Here is a 21,358-nt window from a genome sequence, read left to right on the forward strand (position 1 = left end):
ATTTGATCAGTTTGACAACTAGGGATATAATCAAATCAATGTGTACGCTTTTGCTCCATTTCCTGTCTGGGTTTTTTGATTTGGGGCCATCTTTAAAAAATATTTGTTTACCTCTCCCGACCTACTGGCTAAAAAGGCCCGATTCAAAACTTTTTTTAATCTCTAGGAAACGATATTTTTTTTTCTTTTTATTCATGAATTTTCTCATCCCGTCAACAAGTATGTTGAAATTTCTGGGGAAAATTCTCCCACCTACCTACCTACCGACCCATTTTTTTTACCTTAAGTCGGGAGAGGGCAAACATTTCAAACGTCATTTTAAAGATGGCCTGGAATATGCCTATATTATGTGTGCTTAATATATTTGCAATAATATGTACATGTTATTTCAGGGACCTATATACGAGCAACCCATCACAATAAATATTCAGAGACATAAGTCATTGGCAATAATCAATACATCAAGAAGGTGAACAAGATCAAGCCTAATATTTAATATTGATCACCGACACACATCTTTGGCAAAAAAAACCATAATGCACCTGAAATACAGCTAATGACCCAAGCACAAGAAAATAATTACATGAGAAATAATGTCTTAAAATAGGTGATCAGTCTTAATTTGATGTGTTTGTACTGTTCTGCTTCAACACCTGCCGGAGACTGTCCCTCTGTTTAGCTGGCTGGCTGGCTTGCTTATCATAGTTTGTTACGAAGCACAAGTGCTACTGCAAATCCCCTTACAGTAAAAAAAAATGTCGTCCAAGAGTGAAGAGAGGTCCTTATTTGTACAATCGCAGAACAGTTCCCTCATGTAATAATTCGTTAAGTAGAGCGCTCGCTCCGTGATCGGAAAGTCGTGTGTTCGAATCAAGGCCGCGACTGACCTAAGTCGATAAACAAGCTAATTCAGAGAATTTGTGTCCCCCACTTAGGGAAAAAAAGAGCATGCGCAGTCCGGGGGGGGGGGGGGGGTTCAACCTGCCCCCTGTATTTGTAGAATTATTAAATGTATACATGTATATTGAAGCAAATTAAAAAAAAAATGCCAATATGGATATAAAGATTTGATTGCTTATTCTTTAATATGTGTATAGAAGATAATTTTTAATATACAGAATATTTATCACACTGTAATAATGATTTTATGAGTTTGCACACGCCAGACGTCATAACTTTTTCATTTTACATGTTGAATAGTATCATTTAGTAAATCAAAAAAGAGAGAGAGAGAGAGAGAATCGTCCGGGGATTGAACCCGGGCCTCTCGCTTGCTAAGCGATCAACAAACCCCTAGACCACGAAGGCACTTGATTATACAGCAAATTAAATGCAAACATTAAGTCACATATAATGTTTATATTCACGTTTGATATTGTCAAAATTTTACACAATAAATGTTGTCTAATTTAGCCTTTACTAAACAGTTCTAATAGATGTAATTATAATATAAAGTCCGCCGACAACCTGTATTATACGTAATAACTCGATCTCCACATGCCCCTGTGCTAAGAATAGTGCCAAGCGACTTTTAATACAATAAATAAATTTTTAAAACAAACGGGGTGGGACACTTTGAGAGGGGCAAGAGAGGCCCTAGGGAGTTATGGTATCAAATTTCATTGCAAAAGCTCAAAATCTTCTTGAGATATCGCCCGGAAACGAAAGTGTTACACACAGATGGAATTTATGAATTTACGACCTTGAACTTTGACCTTTTGACCTCAAAATCAATAGGGGTCTTCCTTAGGCCACAGGGAGTTGCTATGTAAAATTTCATTGCAAAAGCTCAAAGAATTCGCGAGATATCGTGCGGAAACGAAAGTGTTAAAACAGACAGAATTTATGAATTTATGACCTTGACCTTTGACCTTTTGACCTCAAAATCAATAGGGTTCTTCTTTAGGCCATAGGGAGTTGCTATGCAAAATGTTATTGCGAAAGCTCAAAGGGTTCTCGAGATATCGAGCGGAACCGAAAGTGTTACAGACAGACAGAAATACAAACGGACGGACGGACGGACAGACAGACCCAAATTAATATCCCCCATTTTCACTGAAAGCGGGGGACAAAAATATGTAGCAGCTGTTCCTTCGCCAAGCGCTCGGCACTTTGAAGTGAAAGTTGCGGGTCCTTTGGATGAGACCTTAAAAACCGAGGTCCTGTTTCACGGTAAGCGTTGGCATGATAAAGAACCCTCACTCCTCAACGGCCCTGAGTGCCGAGAAAAGGTCTAAATTTAAAACCCTTCACCGATATATAGTTGATGTCTCTATATGAGTGAAAAATTTTTGATCGGGACGTAAAACAACGTACAATCAATCAATCATGTAATAATTCACCAGAAAAGAATCCATCAAGTGCTTCTTCATTTTGCAACTGTTCAATATCTCCGTCTATGTCACTGAATTCAACGATCTTACGGATGGAAATCTCTAGTTCAAATTCTTCTCTTTACAACCCTTTTCCCTATATAGCGTTACGCATTCACTCTGTACACAGGGAGACAGTCTCAGTTTGAAAAAGTATAGCTCTCTTGCACTAGCATCACTCAAGTTGAGGCTGAATATATCCTGCAGAGCTGATTAAGGAAAAATCTATCCAGGAAGTTTGCCTCTTTGCAAAAGCTGGCCAAAATCTCCATGCGACTGCCTTCAAATAACTTGTACATTAGATTGTCTCCCACCTTCTCCAGCGTTTGGTGGCTCGCATCATGGAAAATTTTCTCAAAGTCCACCGACGAAGCAGGACTTAATGAGCGTCTTTGGTTCTACGAGTTACTCTGTGGTAACTTGCTGAAAGAAAAAAATATGTAAAACAATAATTATTCATTTGACATGAAATAGTTTTAATTATTTAAATCCTATCATATTCTTATCATATTTTGAAAATAAAGTATAACTTGCATTGACACATATACTGAATTAGCTAGGTTTCATTCACTTGCCAGCAGTAAACTGTGTGCTATTTTGTCATGTGTCCACGAAAACCAGAAATGGATTTCAACATCTGTTTGCATGAACTGGTTCTCTGCTGCATATTTGTCCTCATGCTCTGTATACGCTTCTAAAAGATCACCCAAATCAATGTCGTTATTCCAAGACAGAAAATCTTCTTTACTGCACATAATTTTGAAATTGTGTTCATCAAAGTAATAGAGGCATGTAAAATGACTAGTGTAGTTTTTAAAGCTGCGTTAACTTATTTTTACTGCTTAAATGTGATACATATATTTAGATCATTTGTATTTGAATATATAGAAATTTGAGAAAATGAGCATTGCCATATTATGCTCTACCTTGGGACTGTTCGATTTTCTGACTTCGTAGTTCCTCACTTTTTTAAAAGTATTTCTAGCTTTCAAACAGCCGCGATAAATGATAAGGAATAAAACCATGTATGTTTAGTACTTGAATGGATTTTTTTTTTAAAAAGTCTTTGGATAACCACAATCAGAGAATGGATAACATTGACAAACCTTTGATCTAGTTTTTATTAAGGAGGCTGGGGGGTCAACAAATTAACCATCAGATATAAATTAATTTTTTAGATATGATATCTTAAGCTGTCAACTATCATTTGGCAAACAAAAATTTCATACATTTTAGTTTTAAAATTTGATCATTTTTGTATATCTTTATATGGAGCTCTTCTTCTAAAGGAGATCAATAGAGTCTGAAAATGGCCACAACCACCCAGCCCTCTTAAGGTTTTGAAACACCTTACGACAGGTTATTAATTTTGTTTGATTAACTTAGCAATCATTTGATTGAATTTCTTATTAATTTATACATAAACGTCTTCTGTTTTGACAAACACAGGTTCATTTTTGAACATTTATCATACATCTTTATATTACTTTTAAGGATTATTAATTTAGGAGGGATCGTATCTTATATTTTCAGCTATTTATGTTGCTTCTGATGTAATCACTCATCAAAGATGGCGGACGGTGTAGACTCGGATTCTAATGATGAAATTGAATACTCGGGGATGATACAACCCCCTCTCATTAAGCAGCTAAGGACCATTCTGAGTGAATATCCAGATGATGGACAAATACTTAAGGTAAACTCTCAATTAGTAAAAGTAGTTGCTTTAAAACTGTAAATACGCTTGATTTTACTATGATGCGCAAAGTATTGTGCAGTGAAAACCCCAGTCGGCCTTCTTAAAAGTCCCTTTAAAGGAATAAATCTAGCATGAATAATGTTGATTCCTTTATTAAATGATTAATTGTATAAACAGGAAATCATTCAAAATGCAGAGGATGCCGGAGCATCAGAAATGAAGATATTGTACGATGGCAGGCGAACAGTTCAGCATGAATCAACAAAGAGAGCACCATTCAGAAAATATTTCAGGGTAATTCATGATGAAATTATCAAGCCTATCAAAGTGGAAATTTGGCAATTTAAAAGAAACCACAGAGCAACGGAGTGCAAATGTTCAATAATCAAACCTAATTAAAGCATTAGACATTGTTACCTGATTTTTATATGATACATACTTTTCAAATTTTACTTATTTGTCTTCTATATGCTTTATGAAGGGCCCAGCACTTCTGGTGTACAACAATGCTGTGTTTTCAGAAGAGGATTGGAGAGGAATAAAGATGCTGTATAGCAGCATAAAGGAATTTGATAGGACAAAAGTAGGAAGATTTGGTCTTGGGTTCAAGTCAGTTTTTCATATAACAGGTAAACTTTCAATTGACCATTTTTCAGGACTTATATTCAAATATGCAAAAAAGATAATGATTGCATAAGTATGGTTCATTTTCACATTTCTGAAATACCATTTTTTGAAATTAATGTGCAGTTGTGTAAACTAATTGATCTGTGTTTCAATGAGCAAATTCAAAAGTATATAAACATACTTTTTGTAGTATACAGAACTAATCAATATTAAAGCACAATGTAAAATACATAAAATGTTTATATGCAAAATAAACTTTAATTTTTTTTTTTTTTTTTGGTTCAAACCAGTATCATGAATAAAATGTCTCACATGTATCTAGATCATCCACTTATTATCAGTGGGAAGCAACTTCTAGTGATAGATCCCCATCAAGATTCTTCAAAGGTGTGCCAGACAATGCAGCTCAGGAAACTTTACAAGTACAAGAAAATGAAAGTGGAGGACTGCTTAGAAGCATTCAGTGGGGTTTTGGGGTTTGAAGAAACAACACTCGACAGAGGTCATTTTCAGGGAACAATATTCAGATTTCCTTTAAGGGAAGAGGAGACTGAGCTGTCAGACAATAAATATAACAAATCAAAAGTGAAAGATCTTTTTGAGTCTTTTAAAGACGAAGCTCCAGTTTCACTACTTTTTCTGAAATGTTTGGAAAGTATCACATTAATGAGGGAAGAAGAAGAATCTTTAAAGACTACAAGCATAGGAACGTTCCATTTCTCAGTGAAAATAAATGAATTGTCGGCGGAAAATGTACGAGCTGCAAGAGCAAATATGAGGTCAAAAATTCAGGACCTGCAAAATACCTTGCCCTCAACATCTATCCTGAACAGCTATGAAATGACAGTCTGTGTGACAGATGAAGCACTTTGCACTACATCAAAAACATGGAAAGTAATGAATCTATTCAAAGGAAAGAGTCATATGTCATCAAACCTTCAAAAACTTTCCCTTGATGAATCACTTTCCTACAGTCCATATGTTGGGGTTGCTATGGACATGGATTTCCCTTTGAATTTTCAAGGTCACATTTTCTGCTTTTTGCCACTTCCGTTGACAGAGAAAAGCCTGAGTGGTTTGCCAATTCATGTAAATGGGTTTTTTGCTCTCAGCCAAAATAGAAGGGTTGTAAAATGGCCTACGGCAGATCAGATTCGTCACAACGCACACACAGATAAAACAATCCAGTGGAACCAAGCTCTCGTTACAGAAGTCTTGTCCGAGCTCTATTGTCAGTTTATTCTTGAGCTAGCTGAAGAAAGTCAAAGGCAAGAAAACCAGAAAAAGTTAGTGGCAGCTGTGTCCCAATGCATTCCAGATGTAGACAACGTTGACGAACACTGGAAAATTTTGATTTCGCCCATGATCACAAAACTGAAAGACATGTCACTTTTTTTTACTTCAAATGACGGTGGAAAGTGGATCCATAAGAATGAAGCTGCTTTTCTTAGAGCTATCAAGTTCAATTATGCAGGTACTTACAGAAACTTTATAGAGTAAAAATAAAAAGAAATGTTGGTAAGATCACACTAAATATAAATAAAAAAGCCTTTGGCCATTTTTAAAATGTTTGTTTGCCCTCTCCCGGCTCGGGGTAAGAAAATTGGGTCGGTAGGTAGGCGGGACGTTGTTTTTCCTAGAAAATTTTAACATACACATTGACCGGATTAGAAAATTCAGGAATAAAAAGAAATAAATTATCGTTTCGTGGAGGTTAAAAAAGTTTTCAGTCGAGCCATTTTTAGCCAGTCGGTCGGAGAGGGCAAACAAACAGTTTTTTTAAATTGTTTTGGTCAGCTTTTGTTCAAAGCTTCAGTATACCGTATATATTTTCCTCTTATTAATTTCTGAAATTTTCTATTAAAAAGACAAGGAAGTAGAAACAACAGTTCGAAAAATTCTTGAAATGTATCATCAAAATACCGTGGATGTGGAGGACCATGTGTGGAAGACAATGAAATTGGAGGGAAACTGTGAGGTCACACCTGACTTTATAAACATGTAAGAGTTCTAACATATTCTAACTTTAATTATCAGTTATTTGATCTCATAGGCAAACCCATCTTTTGTTGTCGGATTCAAACATCGTATTTTATTTTACGTCGGACTTAAATGTCGCTCTTTCATTGGATATGGGAGGTCATGTGCCCGCCATCTCTATTTCTGTGGACATTATGAGTTTGTACATTTTAGTTGTACTTTTAGGATCTTGAGAAAGTCGGGGGAATACACCAGTTGCAGTGATCATGACAAGTTCAATCTGCTTCGATTTTTGAGTTCTTGTAACGTGAACAAACTGGAAGGCCTTTATCTTGTTCCACTGCAAAGTGGAGAATACACTAAATTCAGTCGAGACAAGATCAACAATAACTTCATACACATGGTGCCCCCTGAGGTTATAGACATATTGGTTGGAATGGATGATGTAGTATTGCGTACTTTACCACCAGATCTCCAAGAAATATTCTCAGATCTGATTAAGAAAGGTAATGTAAAAAGTAAAATAATTTTTATCATCATATATCATGCTTAATACATGTATACTTCTTGGTATTTTTAACTAGACATAGCAATTTGTAACCGGTTTACCGGCCGTTACTCGGTAGGAGCAAACTTGCGTGACATCTGGTCTGAAAATTTTTAATGTATCTGATATTTTAGGAATGTTTCATTGTTTTCCTAATTTTGTTTTTGCTTATTGAAATTGAAATAAAATTTATAATAGTATTCTGATAAAATATAAAAATAATATTATTAGCGCCTATTTATCTTGTATATTTTAATAGAGCTTACACGATAAAATATGCATGTTGATTCGATTAACCGATCAATCGGTCGGAACATCTTGAGGTTAATCGATTGACTATTCTGTATTCGATTGCAATCCATATTTAAAAAAAAAATGAAAATTTATGTAAGAATTAAATTAGCAGGATTTCATCATTGAGATAATGATATGATGTGTAGTATCTCTTTATCAACTTTTTTAGGCGTATACCAGATCCAGTGCATGCACGAAAGAAATTTCATTGATCTCCTTAAACAAACCATACAAAAAAATATAAGTGACAGTCCATGTCCAATCAAATGGACGATTTCAAAGTCGAATATAAATTACGAATGGCTCGAAAAGGTATGGAACGTTATTGTCAAAGCATTTCCTAACAATCTTGGAAAAGTGTCACATCTCCCACTAATTCCAGAAAGAGTAGATGGCAATGATTATAGAATGCACTCACTGAAAGAAAATTTGGTTCAAGGTCAGCTGTCTAAAAACATTGTAATTTGTTTAGAATTGCTTTCTATCAAAGTTTTGGAATCATTGCCCGAGTTTGTTCTCCAACATCCTCAATTATACAAATTCATACCTAGTACATCTAAAGCAGTTCTTATCAATGCTATTGATACCGTTGGCCAAATGTATAATTGGACAGAAAACGTTGGGAAGTTCAACGAAAACGCTACAGCAGATCAGAGAAAAGAATTCCTACAATATTTCAGCAGAGGATACCCACCCCTTAACGAATGTTCACAACGGGTATTGCAGAACTTAAACCTTTTTGAAACTGTGAAGGGCTATGTAAGCATTATTCAAAATCAAAGAATTCTTTCACAAAATTTACCTGTGCGTTATCCTTCAGATGTCATTCTAACAAGAAATGCAGAAATCATTTCCTTTGCAAAGGAACTTGGGGCCAGAGAGCTGAGGGAATTAGATGTTTTTAAAGAAATCCTGCATAATGTTTTGGACACAAACTTTTATAGTCATGAAGAACTGCTCCAAGTAATGAAATTTGTCATAGAAAAAAAGGTTTACAATAAAAGTGATGAGCTCCTGCACCTTATTAGAAGAGTGCCGTTTGTTCAGACCAGAACATACATGTACAAAAAAGCCTCTGAGTTATATGATCCTGATGATGAGATAGCTTGTAAAATAATTGTGGACGAGTCAATGTTTCCAGCCAAAAGTGTGCAGGCTAAAGGACTGAAAGTTCTCCGAAAACTTGGACTTAAGTCTAGGGAAATGTTAACAGCAACAGATATATATCATGCTGCTATTGAAATACACAGGAGCAGCTTTGAAAACCGTGTAACTTCTACTGATAAAGAAAGACAATCAGCACTTATGAAAATATTAATCACCAGACGACAATTGTTTCACAAGAGTGTGCAAGACCAAAGAAAAACTCTGAGAGCGCACCTGATGCACTTAGAAATAATACGACCACAGCAAAGCACAAGTTCTCAGATACCAAATTTGACATTGTACAAGTCAAATCATTTTTACAGCAAACCATCCGATGTATATCACAGTGAGTACCAAGCACTTGTCGGATCTGTAGCCCCAATTATTTCCTCTGATACATCTTCGGTACTTGTTGAGGAATTTGGATGGCAAAGAACACCAGATCTAGAACTTGTTTTGGAACAACATTCAAAATATGTAGAAAATTACGAAGAGGACTACAAATCAGAATATCTCCTTCCAATTAAGCTTCTCTATAAGCACTTAGCTGACCTTCATTCATTAAGAAGGCACATCAACATTCCACTTGAAAATATGTGGATGGGTGACGGATTTACTCCACCAAATCAAATATGCATCAACAAAAGTTCAAGTGATATTGATCTTCACCCATATCTTGTACCTTTACCAAAGGAGTTTCAAACACCAGAAATGAAACAGTTAGCAGAGCACCTTGGCTGCACGCCTCAGCAATCACCGGAAACACTTATCAGCATTTTGAATGCATTGAAAAACAACCATGAAAAGGGGCAACTTGGGGTGGACTGTGTTCTCCGTGATCTTGATATCATTGTTCGAATACTGAATAAGTTGAAATCTGTTTCTGAAATCAGTAGTATGAATGTTCCAGTCCCAATTCACTCCAGCTCAAAAACAAAATTAGAATTTCGACTTCCAAGAGACTGTAATTATTGCAATGCAGAATGGTTGAAAGATTTAGCTGAAGAGGAAGGCGAATCGATGTTTTTTGTTCACGAGGATGTGACATCTGACACAGCAGCAAAATTAGGTGTACCTTCTCTCACAGAAAATTTGCTTTCAGAGACTGAGGGTATCGAAGAGTGGGGTCAATCAGAACCGTTAACAAGGCGGATAAAGAATCTTCTGAAAGATTACAAGGATGGTTTTGCAGTTCCGAAAGAAATAGTACAAAATGCAGATGATGCTAAAGCCAAAAAGGTGTGTTTTCTGTACGATGAAAGAGAAAACATGAATTGTAGATCAAGGCTAATCGATGAACATATGGAATCCTGCCAAGGACCAGCCTTATGGGCTTTTAATGACGCTCTGTTTTCTCAAAAGGATTTAGAGAATATCACAAAGCTAAGTGGGGCAACCAAAGCGGATGATTTAACAAAAGTTGGTAAATTTGGATTGGGATTTTGCTCAGTATACAACCTAACAGATGTTCCTTCCTTCATTACCGGATCAAATATGGTTATTTTTGATCCACATGCAAAATATCTTGGTAAAGCTGTGAAAAAAAGTAACCCAGGACTTAAAATAGACCTAAGAGCAACAAAAAACAAGATTCTGCTGAGAAGAATGAAAAACCAATTTATGCCTTTTAATAAAATCTTTGGATGCAATTTAGATACTGAGAATCCATGGTGTGAAGGAACTCTCTTCCGATTTCCATTACGAACAAAAGAACAAGCTTTTCAAAGTGAAATAAGTGAAAAAGCATATGATCAACTTGAAATGAAAAGTATGATAAGATTGTTCACGGAAAATGCAGGAAACTTGCTTCTTTTCACGCAACATGTGAAAGAAATTGAATTCTATCATCTTTCAAGGAAAGGCAGTGTAAATGAAATGGTTCTTCTACATCGAGTGTGTCGAGAGGATACTATGTACAATTCTGATATATTAACATCGTTTGGAATAAGTATGAAAGAATGTCAAAATTATTTTCGAAAAGAACCTCAGCAAGTTCTTCAAACAGCATTAATTAAAGTAACAACTGAAGTTACTCATCATTGCCAACAGATTTTCAAGTCAAACATAGGGAGATCTGAAACAAAATGGTTCACATCATGGGCATCTGGTACGTCTGCAAGCTTAAAAATGGGAAAGGATGCTTCTCTTCAAGGTGTTCTGCCACTGGCAAGCATAGCAGTTTACGTTGAGGGGGAAGATGGTTTTTTAGAGTATAAACCCTTGAAAGCAGCACCTCATGGATTTTACAGAGAAAGTCATATTTTTTGTTACTTACCTTTACCGGTTACTTCACCACTTCCAGTGCATGTCAATGGGTCGTTTGCCGTGTCCTCAAATCGAAGACAACTCTCCTCGAAAACAACCGATGACAAAATCGATTTTGGGCATGAGTGGAATCAAGCATTGCTGTCTGACGCAGTAATTCGTGCATATATCCATTTGATTGAATCAATGGAGATAAATAACATAATTTGTGAAAAGTACCAAGATTTGTGGCCAGTAGTCTCAAAAAATACTGAAAACAGTTTGTTTGATGCTTTTTTCAGAATATTTTATGAAAGAGTTGTTCAGCAAGACAACAAAGTTTTTTGTAAAGATGACATGTGGTTACCTTTGAGTAAAGCCATATTCTTGGACCCAATGCTGCAAACGTCAAAAATAGGGGAAATAGCCACAAATGCAACAATCAAATACAGGGAAAACGATGAAGTTTTCTTGATTCCACTGGAAAAACAGATTTCAGAAAGTTTTGAGATATTATTTGGAAGACTACCTGAAAAGATGCAGTCGAAAATTATCTCTTTAGAAAGTTTTTATGTAGAGATATTTTTGAAAAATATCAACGATAAATACTGGTCGTCTGAAATGATATCAAATCTGGTCTTATTTGCATTAGATGAGGCAAATAAATCAGTTACATCTAAAATTGAAGCAATCAGATGTATACCTACAACTCCCAACGGAACACTGAAGAGACCTTGTGAGTTGGTGAAGCGAGGCGGACGAGGAGCATCTCTGTTTTGCGAGGAGGACGAACGTTTTGTTGCAAGAGAGTTTGAATCATATGCTAGACAAGTAGTACTGAAGTCAATGGGAATGATGATAGATGAGATAAAAGAAGACATCTTGATTGAACGAATTTCTTCGGTTCAAAGTATTGCTGAGAAATGTGCTAAATGTAGTATCGAAAGATGTAATAACATTTTGAAATATCTTCAAGATACCAAGTCCTTGACGAAAAATTTAATCACCAGGGTTAAAAACATTGCATTTCTACCAACTTTACCAAAACCAACGAATTGGTCATTGTCATGGTTCTTAGATGACAGTAATTGCAAAAGATTTACCTCAAAGTGCTCTCTACACTCAGAAGAAAATTTTTCATGCACACTGGCTAAACCATCTGATCTTTACTCGGACTCTTGTAAAAATTTGGTCGGATGCCGAGAACTAATTCTAAACATGTCAGTGTTGCAGGTATCAATGTACCCCAAAAATGTGCTACTTGAAATTGGTGTAAATTTCAAAAAGGAAATACAAACAGCCATAGTGGTCAAGCAGCTAATCGATATATGTCAAAATACTGAACCTGCTTCATTTTCGGACGTCTCCAAAAGACTGTTAAGAACTATTTGTGCTGATATATATGAATATCTAGACAGTGTTTGCCGAAGTGAATCATCGTCAGAAATTGAAATGCTAAGAGACAAACCCTGTCTACTTATTGATGATACATTCGTTAAGCCAAATCAAACTGCATTTTCTATTCAAGTAAATTGCTTTCCAGAATTATTTGGCTTAGATCGCATCACATGGAAAAGCAACACATTTTTTTTGCAAAAAATTGGTGTTAAACAGGAATTTCAAGAAGAGGATGTAATTCCGATTCTAAAAGAGATGACAAAGAAACACAGAGGTAAACTAGATGAACAGTCTTTAGACCTTGCGTGTAATCTTGTTGAATTACTTGCAAAAGTGTACAAAAGAACCAAATATCCTGAAGAATTTCTTGATATTTGTATTCCCGATGAATATGGAATCTTTTCTCCGATTCGTCGTTTGTGTTTAGATGACAGTACAATGTTAAAGAAGGGTGAATCGTTAAAATACCCACATCCAAAGATAAGAGAGGCTGATGCTCGAATTCTAGGTGTGCAGTCGAAGGTAAGTGGATCACTAATGCAAAATTATGTAAAACAGTTGAAACCGTTTGGACAAAAAGAAGAACTTTCTGATCGAATAAAAAGAATACTTCAGGAGTATCCATTCAGTGAAGGAGTTTTAAAAGAAATGTTGCAAAATGCTGATGATGCCAAGGCCACAGAAGTAATGTTCATCACAGATTTTAACACCTATGAGACGGAACAAACATTTGATTCGTCTTGGCATCCTCTTCAAGGACCTGCACTTTTAGCCTACAACAATAGCCACTTTACCGAAAATGACATTGTTGGAATTCAACACTTAGGAAGAGGATCGAAAGGGGATGATCCTACAAAAACTGGACAATATGGAGTTGGTTTCAATGCTGTATATCACATAACAGATGTTCCATCATTCCTTTCGAAATCACCAGAAGAAGACAAAGATACATTGTGTGTTATGGATCCGCATTGCAAGTATGCACCGGGTGCAAATGAATGTTCTCCTGGGGCACAATTTACTCAGCTAAGTGATTTAAGAATTCCATTCGCAGATGTATTTAAATGTTATCATGAGGATATTTTGCTTCAATCACCAGGAACAGTGTTTCGGTTGCCTCTTCGCACTCCCCAGTTTGCAAGAGAGTCTGAACTTTCAAATAAAGAAGTTTCAAAACAAACTATCTTGAATATGTTAGAGACATTTGAATTGGAGATGGCAAAATCCTTATTATTTTTGCGAAATGTGACAAAAATATCAATAGCAAGCATCGAAAATGGAGAATTAGTTGTGAAAAATACTACTGAATTATTGCTTTCAGATGAAGACAAATCCAAAAAATCAGAGTTTGACAAATATGTCGTGAAAATGTCATCAATGTTCCAGCAAAAAAGAGAAATGTTCATAACGGAGAAAATTGATGTTACTTATTTTGTGACTATCAAAAGTACATTTCAAAAAGATAAAAAATGGTGTCTCATTCAAACGTTTGGGTTCCATGAAGGAATTTGTATTCCAAATTCAGTCCAAGATGCTTTTGATGATCAGAACTTAGGTCTTCTGCCTCAGGGAGGAATTGCAATGCCTTTGGAGAGCTCTGCTCTTCAAAATGCAACTGCATTTTGCTTTTTGCCTCTACCTTGTCAAACAGGCTTGACTTTGCACATCAATGGTCATTTTTCCCTTGACAACGAATCGAGAAGAGATTTGTGGAAAGATGATAAAAGAGAATACAGAACACAGTGGAACTACATGTTATTATCTCATGTTATCGCTCCAATCTATGCAAAAGCATTGGACTTATTACAAAGTATTATGGGGTTGTCCTCCATGGAAGAATATGAAACCCTTAATCTTCAGAGAAAACTTGATAACTTTCATAGTTTCTTTCCAAATGTTGCATTAGCCAGTAACCATTATTGGAAACATCTTGGGAGAGCGGTTTATGACTGTATTGCAGAGAGAAACATGAACTTGTTTTTTTCTTGCCGTTTGATCAAACAAGATGTTTGCAAAGTTTTTGGCTATTCCCTGTACGAAGAAAAAGGAAAAGTTCTTTTCAACAAAGATTACAGAAACGATGAAAAAATAATTGAGATTGCAAAAGACTTAAATATGAAACTTGTAGATACACCAATATGGATCTGCACATGCATGGAAAATGCCGATATATCAATCGATAAATTAAGTCCAGAAAATGTGATTGAATTTCTGAAATCAGAAAACTGTGAAGTTAAAAACATTATCAGAATTAATGGATTCTTAGAATTAGTAAAATCACCTTTCAAAAGAGTTGAACGTTTAATTGCATGTTTAGAGTTTTGCATGAAAAGTGAAAATTTCAACGGAGAAATAGAAGGACTCCCAATCTGTTTGTTGGAAACGGGAAATCTTGTAGAATATCGAAGTGAAAATCCTGTCATACTTACACCCTTTTCAGACTTGATTCCAAGTTCAGCAGAAAAGAAACTTCACAAAAAATTGCATGAACTACTCTCAAAAGTGGAAATAAATTGCATTGAAAAAATGACTGTTCAAAAGTTTGAAGAACGTCTGAATTTTGAATTGGATTATGACAGTTATCGTCATCGAAATTGTCAATGGAACCCTCATCAGTCAAACATTCCTAATAAAGAGTGGATGAAGAAACTTTGGAAATTCCTCAAGAAAGAGTTGGGCGAGACCCGAGATCAACTGGAAATAAAACGCCTAATTCACCCAATTCTTCCATGGTGCCTTATTCCTGCCACACAAGTATGTGGGAAACGGTTCCTGGGATCTTTAAGTGATGTTCAACACTTACTTATTCCAGTAGAATTCGCCTGCCATGTCATCAATTTGTCATCTTTTCAGCCTGCCATGGAAATATCTCTTAGAAAACTAAATTTACCTATTTTAAACGATGACTGTCTGCCGCCAAATCATCCACTGCGCCATCTTGTTGCTTCGCAAGATCGTATATCGGATGTTTTAGAATGTTTGTATGTTCATAGGCAATTAATTTCTGAGAATGATCAAATAATGTTTGACGACTGTGACAAAATTTTAGAATACTTTGCAGGAGGACTAACAGAATTACTGAGCTTTCCAAATGCAGGAGATTGTCTTGACAAGTTAAGAAAGCTCCCATTATTCACGACAGTACATGGACAAAAAATTAGTCTTGAAGAAAATCGTGATATATTAGTTCTTCCTGGTGGACTTCCAGCAGATGGAATGAACAAGTGGGCTGAACGGACGTGCAAAATTTTGCTACGCAGAAATGAACGACTGAGATGCATATTTGAGCGTTTCAACGTGACAGAGCATAGCATATGTGAAGTGTACAGAGTACATATTCTTCCATTCTTTCAAAATATACCCGAAGAGCATAGATTGGTCCACCTTGAATATATTAAAGATCAATTGTTGAAACATTCTACTACCTATAGTGAGGAACAAAACAAACTTGTGAAGGCATTGACAGGAATACCATTTATACCCCAAGTTGATGGAACTTTCAAGTTAGCTTCTGAGTTCCTCAGCCCCTTCAATGAACTGATGAAGGTCATGTGCGAAGATCCAAAATGCTACCCGCCTCATCCTTTTTCAACTCTTGCATGGAAAAATTTCATGACTTTAGTTGGCATGAAAACTGAAGTGACAAAAGATTTGTTTTTAGAGTTTGTGTTGCAGTTAGAATTACAAGGACGCAGTGGAATGTCTGAAATTATTGAAAACAAATCAAGATGCCTTGTCAATCATCTATTATATGCAACTCAGCTTCACTCCGCTGATTTTCTTAAACGAGTGAGTCGAATAAAATTTGTCGTTCCACACCAAATAAATGCAGTGTATTGTCGAATATATCCTTATCCACAAGATAAATCAAATCATCTTATACGTTTCCAAGGATCTGTGATGAACAAATTTGAACGCATCATCTGGACACAATGTCGTATTCTGCCTTCTTGGATTAGCAGTGAAATTGTGTTTGGTGGACTTGAACTGTGTAACCTTGGAGTTCAGAAACCAACAGCCGAGACAGTTCTTACTCATATTCAAACAGTATGCAACAAGATCGGAAATCTATCAGAAAAGGATCTGAGTTCCTTAAGTGTCTCGAGTATTTCAAATCTAATGAAAACATTTTATCAATATGCAAATGATTCAAAAGTCTTACAAAAGATGGACATTAACATTTTTAAGAGAATTCCTTTTGTATTCATGACAGAGTTTCCATGCTTATTTCCTTGCGAAAGATTCATTCTTCAGCTGGAAGAAAAATACAAGATGATACCATATTTAATGGCTTTACCAGACGAATATTTTGGTTTCTTTCAACTGTTTGAAAAACTTGGAGCTTCCAGAAAAATATCATCAAAAACATTTGCAAAGGTTTTAGAAGAAATTCATTCCAGTGATGATACATTGAATGTAAATGAACTGAAAACTGCACAAAAAGCAATGGAATTTCTGTTTGAATTTCTCTCATCCGATGATGATGTTTCACAGATGTTTGAGAACCAGGCACTTTACCTATTATCTAAAGAAGGCAAACTATTAACAGCTGAATCATTAATGCACATCAATGTTCGATTCATGGGTGAAGTTATCAAAGCAGAAAAACACTTTAGTATATTGTCATCTATAGAGGGAATGGATGAAGAAAACTTTCAAGCAAAGATAAAATGTCTGCCAAAGAGAATTAGACCCATGTTTATATCTGATGTTATCACATCTAAAATTGATGTTTCAAAGGCTAATGTCACAGACAACCAAGTATCAAGAGAAATAAATGATTTTCTTACAAGCAGTGAATTCATCAATGGAATCTTGAGACTTGTTTACCAAGAAAGGCTTGACAAGAGAGAAAATCTACCATCAGATGATGAAATTTCTCGTATAAAGGAAAATTTGCGTGCAATATGTTTGAAGTGTGCCAGCAATATACAGGAAGAGTTTATTTACCAAAACAGACATATTCAAAGCAGATCTCGTAGGTGTTGTTTAGACTGCAGTGAAGAAAATGGTCATTTAAAATGTTCTATTTATTCGGATTTTTCTGATGAATATGATCCAGAAAAGGTTGTGAAAAAATATCTAGATTACATTTCTACAGCTATAAGAAAATGCACTGGTTGTAATTTCCATAAAACACTATCAGATTACCTTCATATGATATGCAACAAAGTAAGAAGTCGTGATGAAATTGAATCCTTCTTGGATGAACGTTTTGTTCAATCTCTAAACAGAAAGCATAAAGATTTTTCCCATCAGCTTCCCAATCCTGGTGATGTTGTAGAGATCCGATGGCATGGTATTCTAGACAACGCCTTTATTTCGTTTGAGCCTAATGAATATGTTGCACACCTTACTGGAACGAACAGTAAGGGTGATATGGAATACAAATATGCAATAGTGAAAGAAAAGCTTTCGTCAGCTACCAATACAAGTGATATGATATTTCTGCAAGCATATCTTGTCCAAACTGAGCCACAAAAAGTAATGGAGATGAAAGCCTATGAACTATACAAATTCAATAGATCTAAGGTACCTGACGATTTTAATAATTTCGAAGCTTTTCAGGTTCAAGTGTTATATCAAAGAGAACCATCAGAAGAAGCAAGTTCCACAAACAATTTACCATCTCGAGATAATAGAACACTGGAAGATATATTCAAAGAAATCAGAGAATGTTTGAAACATGCATTCACATTGCCAAAAGAACAAAGAGGAAATATCTGTCGCAGAGTAATGTTCCAGTGGCATCCAGATAAAAATCCACACGATGTTGAAAGAGCAACAAAAGTATTTCAGTATATAAGAAATATAATTCAGAAACTTGAAAATGGAGAAAATGTTGACATAACAGATAGAACAGAACAAACAAATGAAAATCACCCTTGGAGTGATCAATTTTTCAGAGAATTTGAAACCTTTTTCCGACGAGAACAAGAATACCAACATTATTTTCATCGGACTTCGTCATCATCAAGAAGACCAAATCAACAGACTGAGGAAACCTACTGCCCCAACCCACAGCCATTTGAAGCATCTAAATGGTTGGAGGAATCCAAGTATGACCTGCGCTTTGCAAGAAAAACCGAATGTTTAGAGGATGATTTCTTCAACTGGATTTGTCTCTCCAGTCATCAAGTAAGTAATCAATATATACACTATAAGGCACTCTTTAAGACTGTTTTACTTACATTTTGGATTAATACTTGTACTTTACAACTTGAATCTAAAACTTTGCAACTTCAGAATATCTTAAAGTTTAGTTGAAGTATAGTATTCCTATTTAAGGTGACTCTGCACTTTTCTCCTCTGGTCTTTGCAACTCTAAAGCTTCTTCAAAAATGGGACCCAAAATTCTGATGCTGTAAGTCAGTCATGGTGTTTTTAAAATAGATGTTGGGCACTTGCTTCTTATTACTGGCACCATGTCAAACCCAAAACGTTAACAAAGGTTAAGTGACTGTACCTTTGCCAAGCACCTGGCATGAGAAGTGAATTAAATTCCAAGGTCTCGTGCCATGGTAGACTGCGACACAATAAAGAACCTTCACTGCTACGACTATATGTGGAAAGTGTTGGTGAAAACTTGAGGCATTTCACCTAAAGCAGGTGATGTCTCCGCATGAGTGAAGAATTCTTGATCGGGATATTAGACAACATCCAATCAAGCTGAGGCCCAAATATCTCAGTGGCATTCAAACATCTGATGTCGCCCGCATAGCGCAGTGGTTAGAGCATTTGCTCTAGAGTGGCTGAGTAAGGAGCTGATCCTTACGTCGCGGGTTCGAATCCCACTGCGGGATGTCCTTCGGATGAGACTGTATAAACCCAGATTCCGTGTTGCAGTAGGTGTTGGCACGAAAAAGATCCCTCACTGCTCAATGGCCCTGAATGCCGAGTATAGGTATAAATTTGCAGCCCACCACTGGCAAGTGGTGGCGTCTCTTTATGAGTGAAAAATTCTCGAGAGGGACGTTAAACAACAAACAAACATCTGATTGAAAAACACGTGCTTTGACATGTCAAAGGCATATATGATTTGTTTGTTGTTTGTTTTCTTTACGTCTCTTTGGGAATGTAGTTTTCATTCATATGGAGATGCCACTAATGCAAATGGAAGGCTTCAAATGTAAACCTGCACTCAGCACGTGTGGCCATCATGTATTGTGACACGGGACCTGGGTCTATTTGGTCTCATGAAATACGAAGAAAACAAACAGCAATCTTGAATACGAAGATAACAAACAGTAATCAAAATCAAAAGTCCACTGAAACAGAACAGACTTAGAGAAAGGCAAACACCGACCTTTAAAAAACATCAATGGTTCGATCAGGTGCCATGGGGGAGTAAGCATTTTCTGTTGAACACACCCGCCGTGCGCTTAACAATTCGGAATGGAGATAGCGAACAGTAATCAAGCTCAAAAGTATATTAAAACAATACTAATTGGAAGCAGAACATATACAGACCTCTAAAAACAGATCAAATCAGACAAATGACAACTAAGTGTTTAAATAATGGCCTAACAACTAGCATGAAAACATCAGTCAGCATTCGACTTAATGATGAATTATATTTCCTGACAAGGTCATTGTATCGACCATAGAACTTCCGAAATGATGATTTTTAAACGAGACTGTTGATAGCCTTGTTTCATCAACTTGTTTGTCAATAGCTTGCCTCGTTTTAGAAATTGTTCGTACGTGGAACATGCTCTTGCATATCGAATCAATTGGAAGATATAAACCCCATATACAGGTGATAAGGGTATATTGCTTCACAAATAAACGAAGTTGATGATAGAAAAGTTAAAGTCGTCACATTTATCATAAAGTTTTGTTGTTAGATTATCATTAAAATCCTTGCAAATTAATGATCTTATATTTGTTTAAATCATAAATAAAATATCAATAATCGATATCATACATCAAAATATACGTTGAAATATGGGCAAATACATACTTTGAAATACAGGTAAATCCATTAGAGTATCAATCAGAAATTGGCACCAGATTCTGGAAGCAATCAGTACCAACTTATAGGCAGGTCAATGAGAAAATCCTAGTTTAATCCCTCGGGTTGAGTATAATTGCTCACATGTTGAAAAACCATTACTTCTTTGAAAATCTTTCTCTGTACCCATGGTCATTTAGGCTAGCAATCTGTTTACATGATTAAAATCAATGCAGCTTGGTTTAAAAACTTGTACCCAATCCATTATTAAACAGTTTTGTCAATGATGGTGTATCTTAACTTAAAAAGCAAAAAATTATATATATATATATATATATATATATATATATATATATATATATATATATATATATATATATATATATATATATATATATATATATATCAAGAGGTCTGCCGCATCATTCATAATGTATGGTCATATCTTTTTATTTTTCATTCCTGTATTTGAAGGCTGCAGAAAAAGCATTGATAGCATGGCAGTACAATGAAGATGCCAAGCGTGTTGTGCGCTCTGAAAACCTGTCAGATCTTGCTCGAGCATGTCCTGAAGACATTCAACGTTCAGCACAAGAACTACAAAATTTAACACATGAAACTAAAAGAATGAGGTATCCAGATGGGAATCATAGGCCATCCTTGGCATACAATAGCATCCAAGCAAATCAGGCATTGAGCCTAGCTAAATTTATAGTAGAAAAGGTTGATGACCTTTTACTTTGAAATGTGGATTGAAAAAAAAATTGAACAAGTTTTTTCAACCTGTATTACATAATAGTACAATAGATTTTTCTCTCAGCTTAAGTTACAATTTTGTTTAGTGTTTTTTTTTTTTATTTCAAGTTTTTAAATTTTACAATTCTCAATTTCACCACTTTACCCAAATGGACAAAGCCTTATTGTACATATAATTTCTGATGTATTTGCTGTGAATTGTATTTTTACATTTTGTAACCAATGTTAATAGTTCATGCTTCTGAAAAATTTTCTTTGATTGTGAATTGTCTTAAATTTATAACTCTTTTTGTTTGCACAATGCATATATTATATGAAGTGTACCAAATTACATATTGCAT

At 35.6% G+C, this 21,358-nt stretch overlaps 1 protein-coding gene across 1 annotated transcript; it reads left to right on the forward strand.

The window, feature by feature from the left end:
- The first annotated feature begins 3,909 nt into the window (after positions 1–3,909).
- LOC133182132 (sacsin-like) lies at positions 3,910–21,150 on the forward strand. Its single transcript, XM_061316858.1, has 8 exons — positions 3,910–4,068; positions 4,249–4,365; positions 4,553–4,700; positions 5,021–6,172; positions 6,567–6,699; positions 6,904–7,184; positions 7,689–18,445; positions 20,736–21,150. The coding sequence occupies exons 1-8, from the start codon at positions 3,943–3,945 to the stop codon at positions 21,003–21,005; spliced, it is 12,984 nt and encodes a 4,327-aa protein (XP_061172842.1). The 5' UTR covers positions 3,910–3,942; the 3' UTR covers positions 21,006–21,150.
- Positions 21,151–21,358: the final 208 nt, after the last annotated feature.

Source organism: Saccostrea echinata, unplaced genomic scaffold (assembly GCF_033153115.1).
Source record: "Saccostrea echinata isolate AGI-Se365-2 ecotype Australia unplaced genomic scaffold, CSIRO_AGI_Sech_v1 ptg000009l, whole genome shotgun sequence".
Taxonomy (NCBI): domain Eukaryota; kingdom Metazoa; phylum Mollusca; class Bivalvia; order Ostreida; family Ostreidae; genus Saccostrea; species Saccostrea echinata.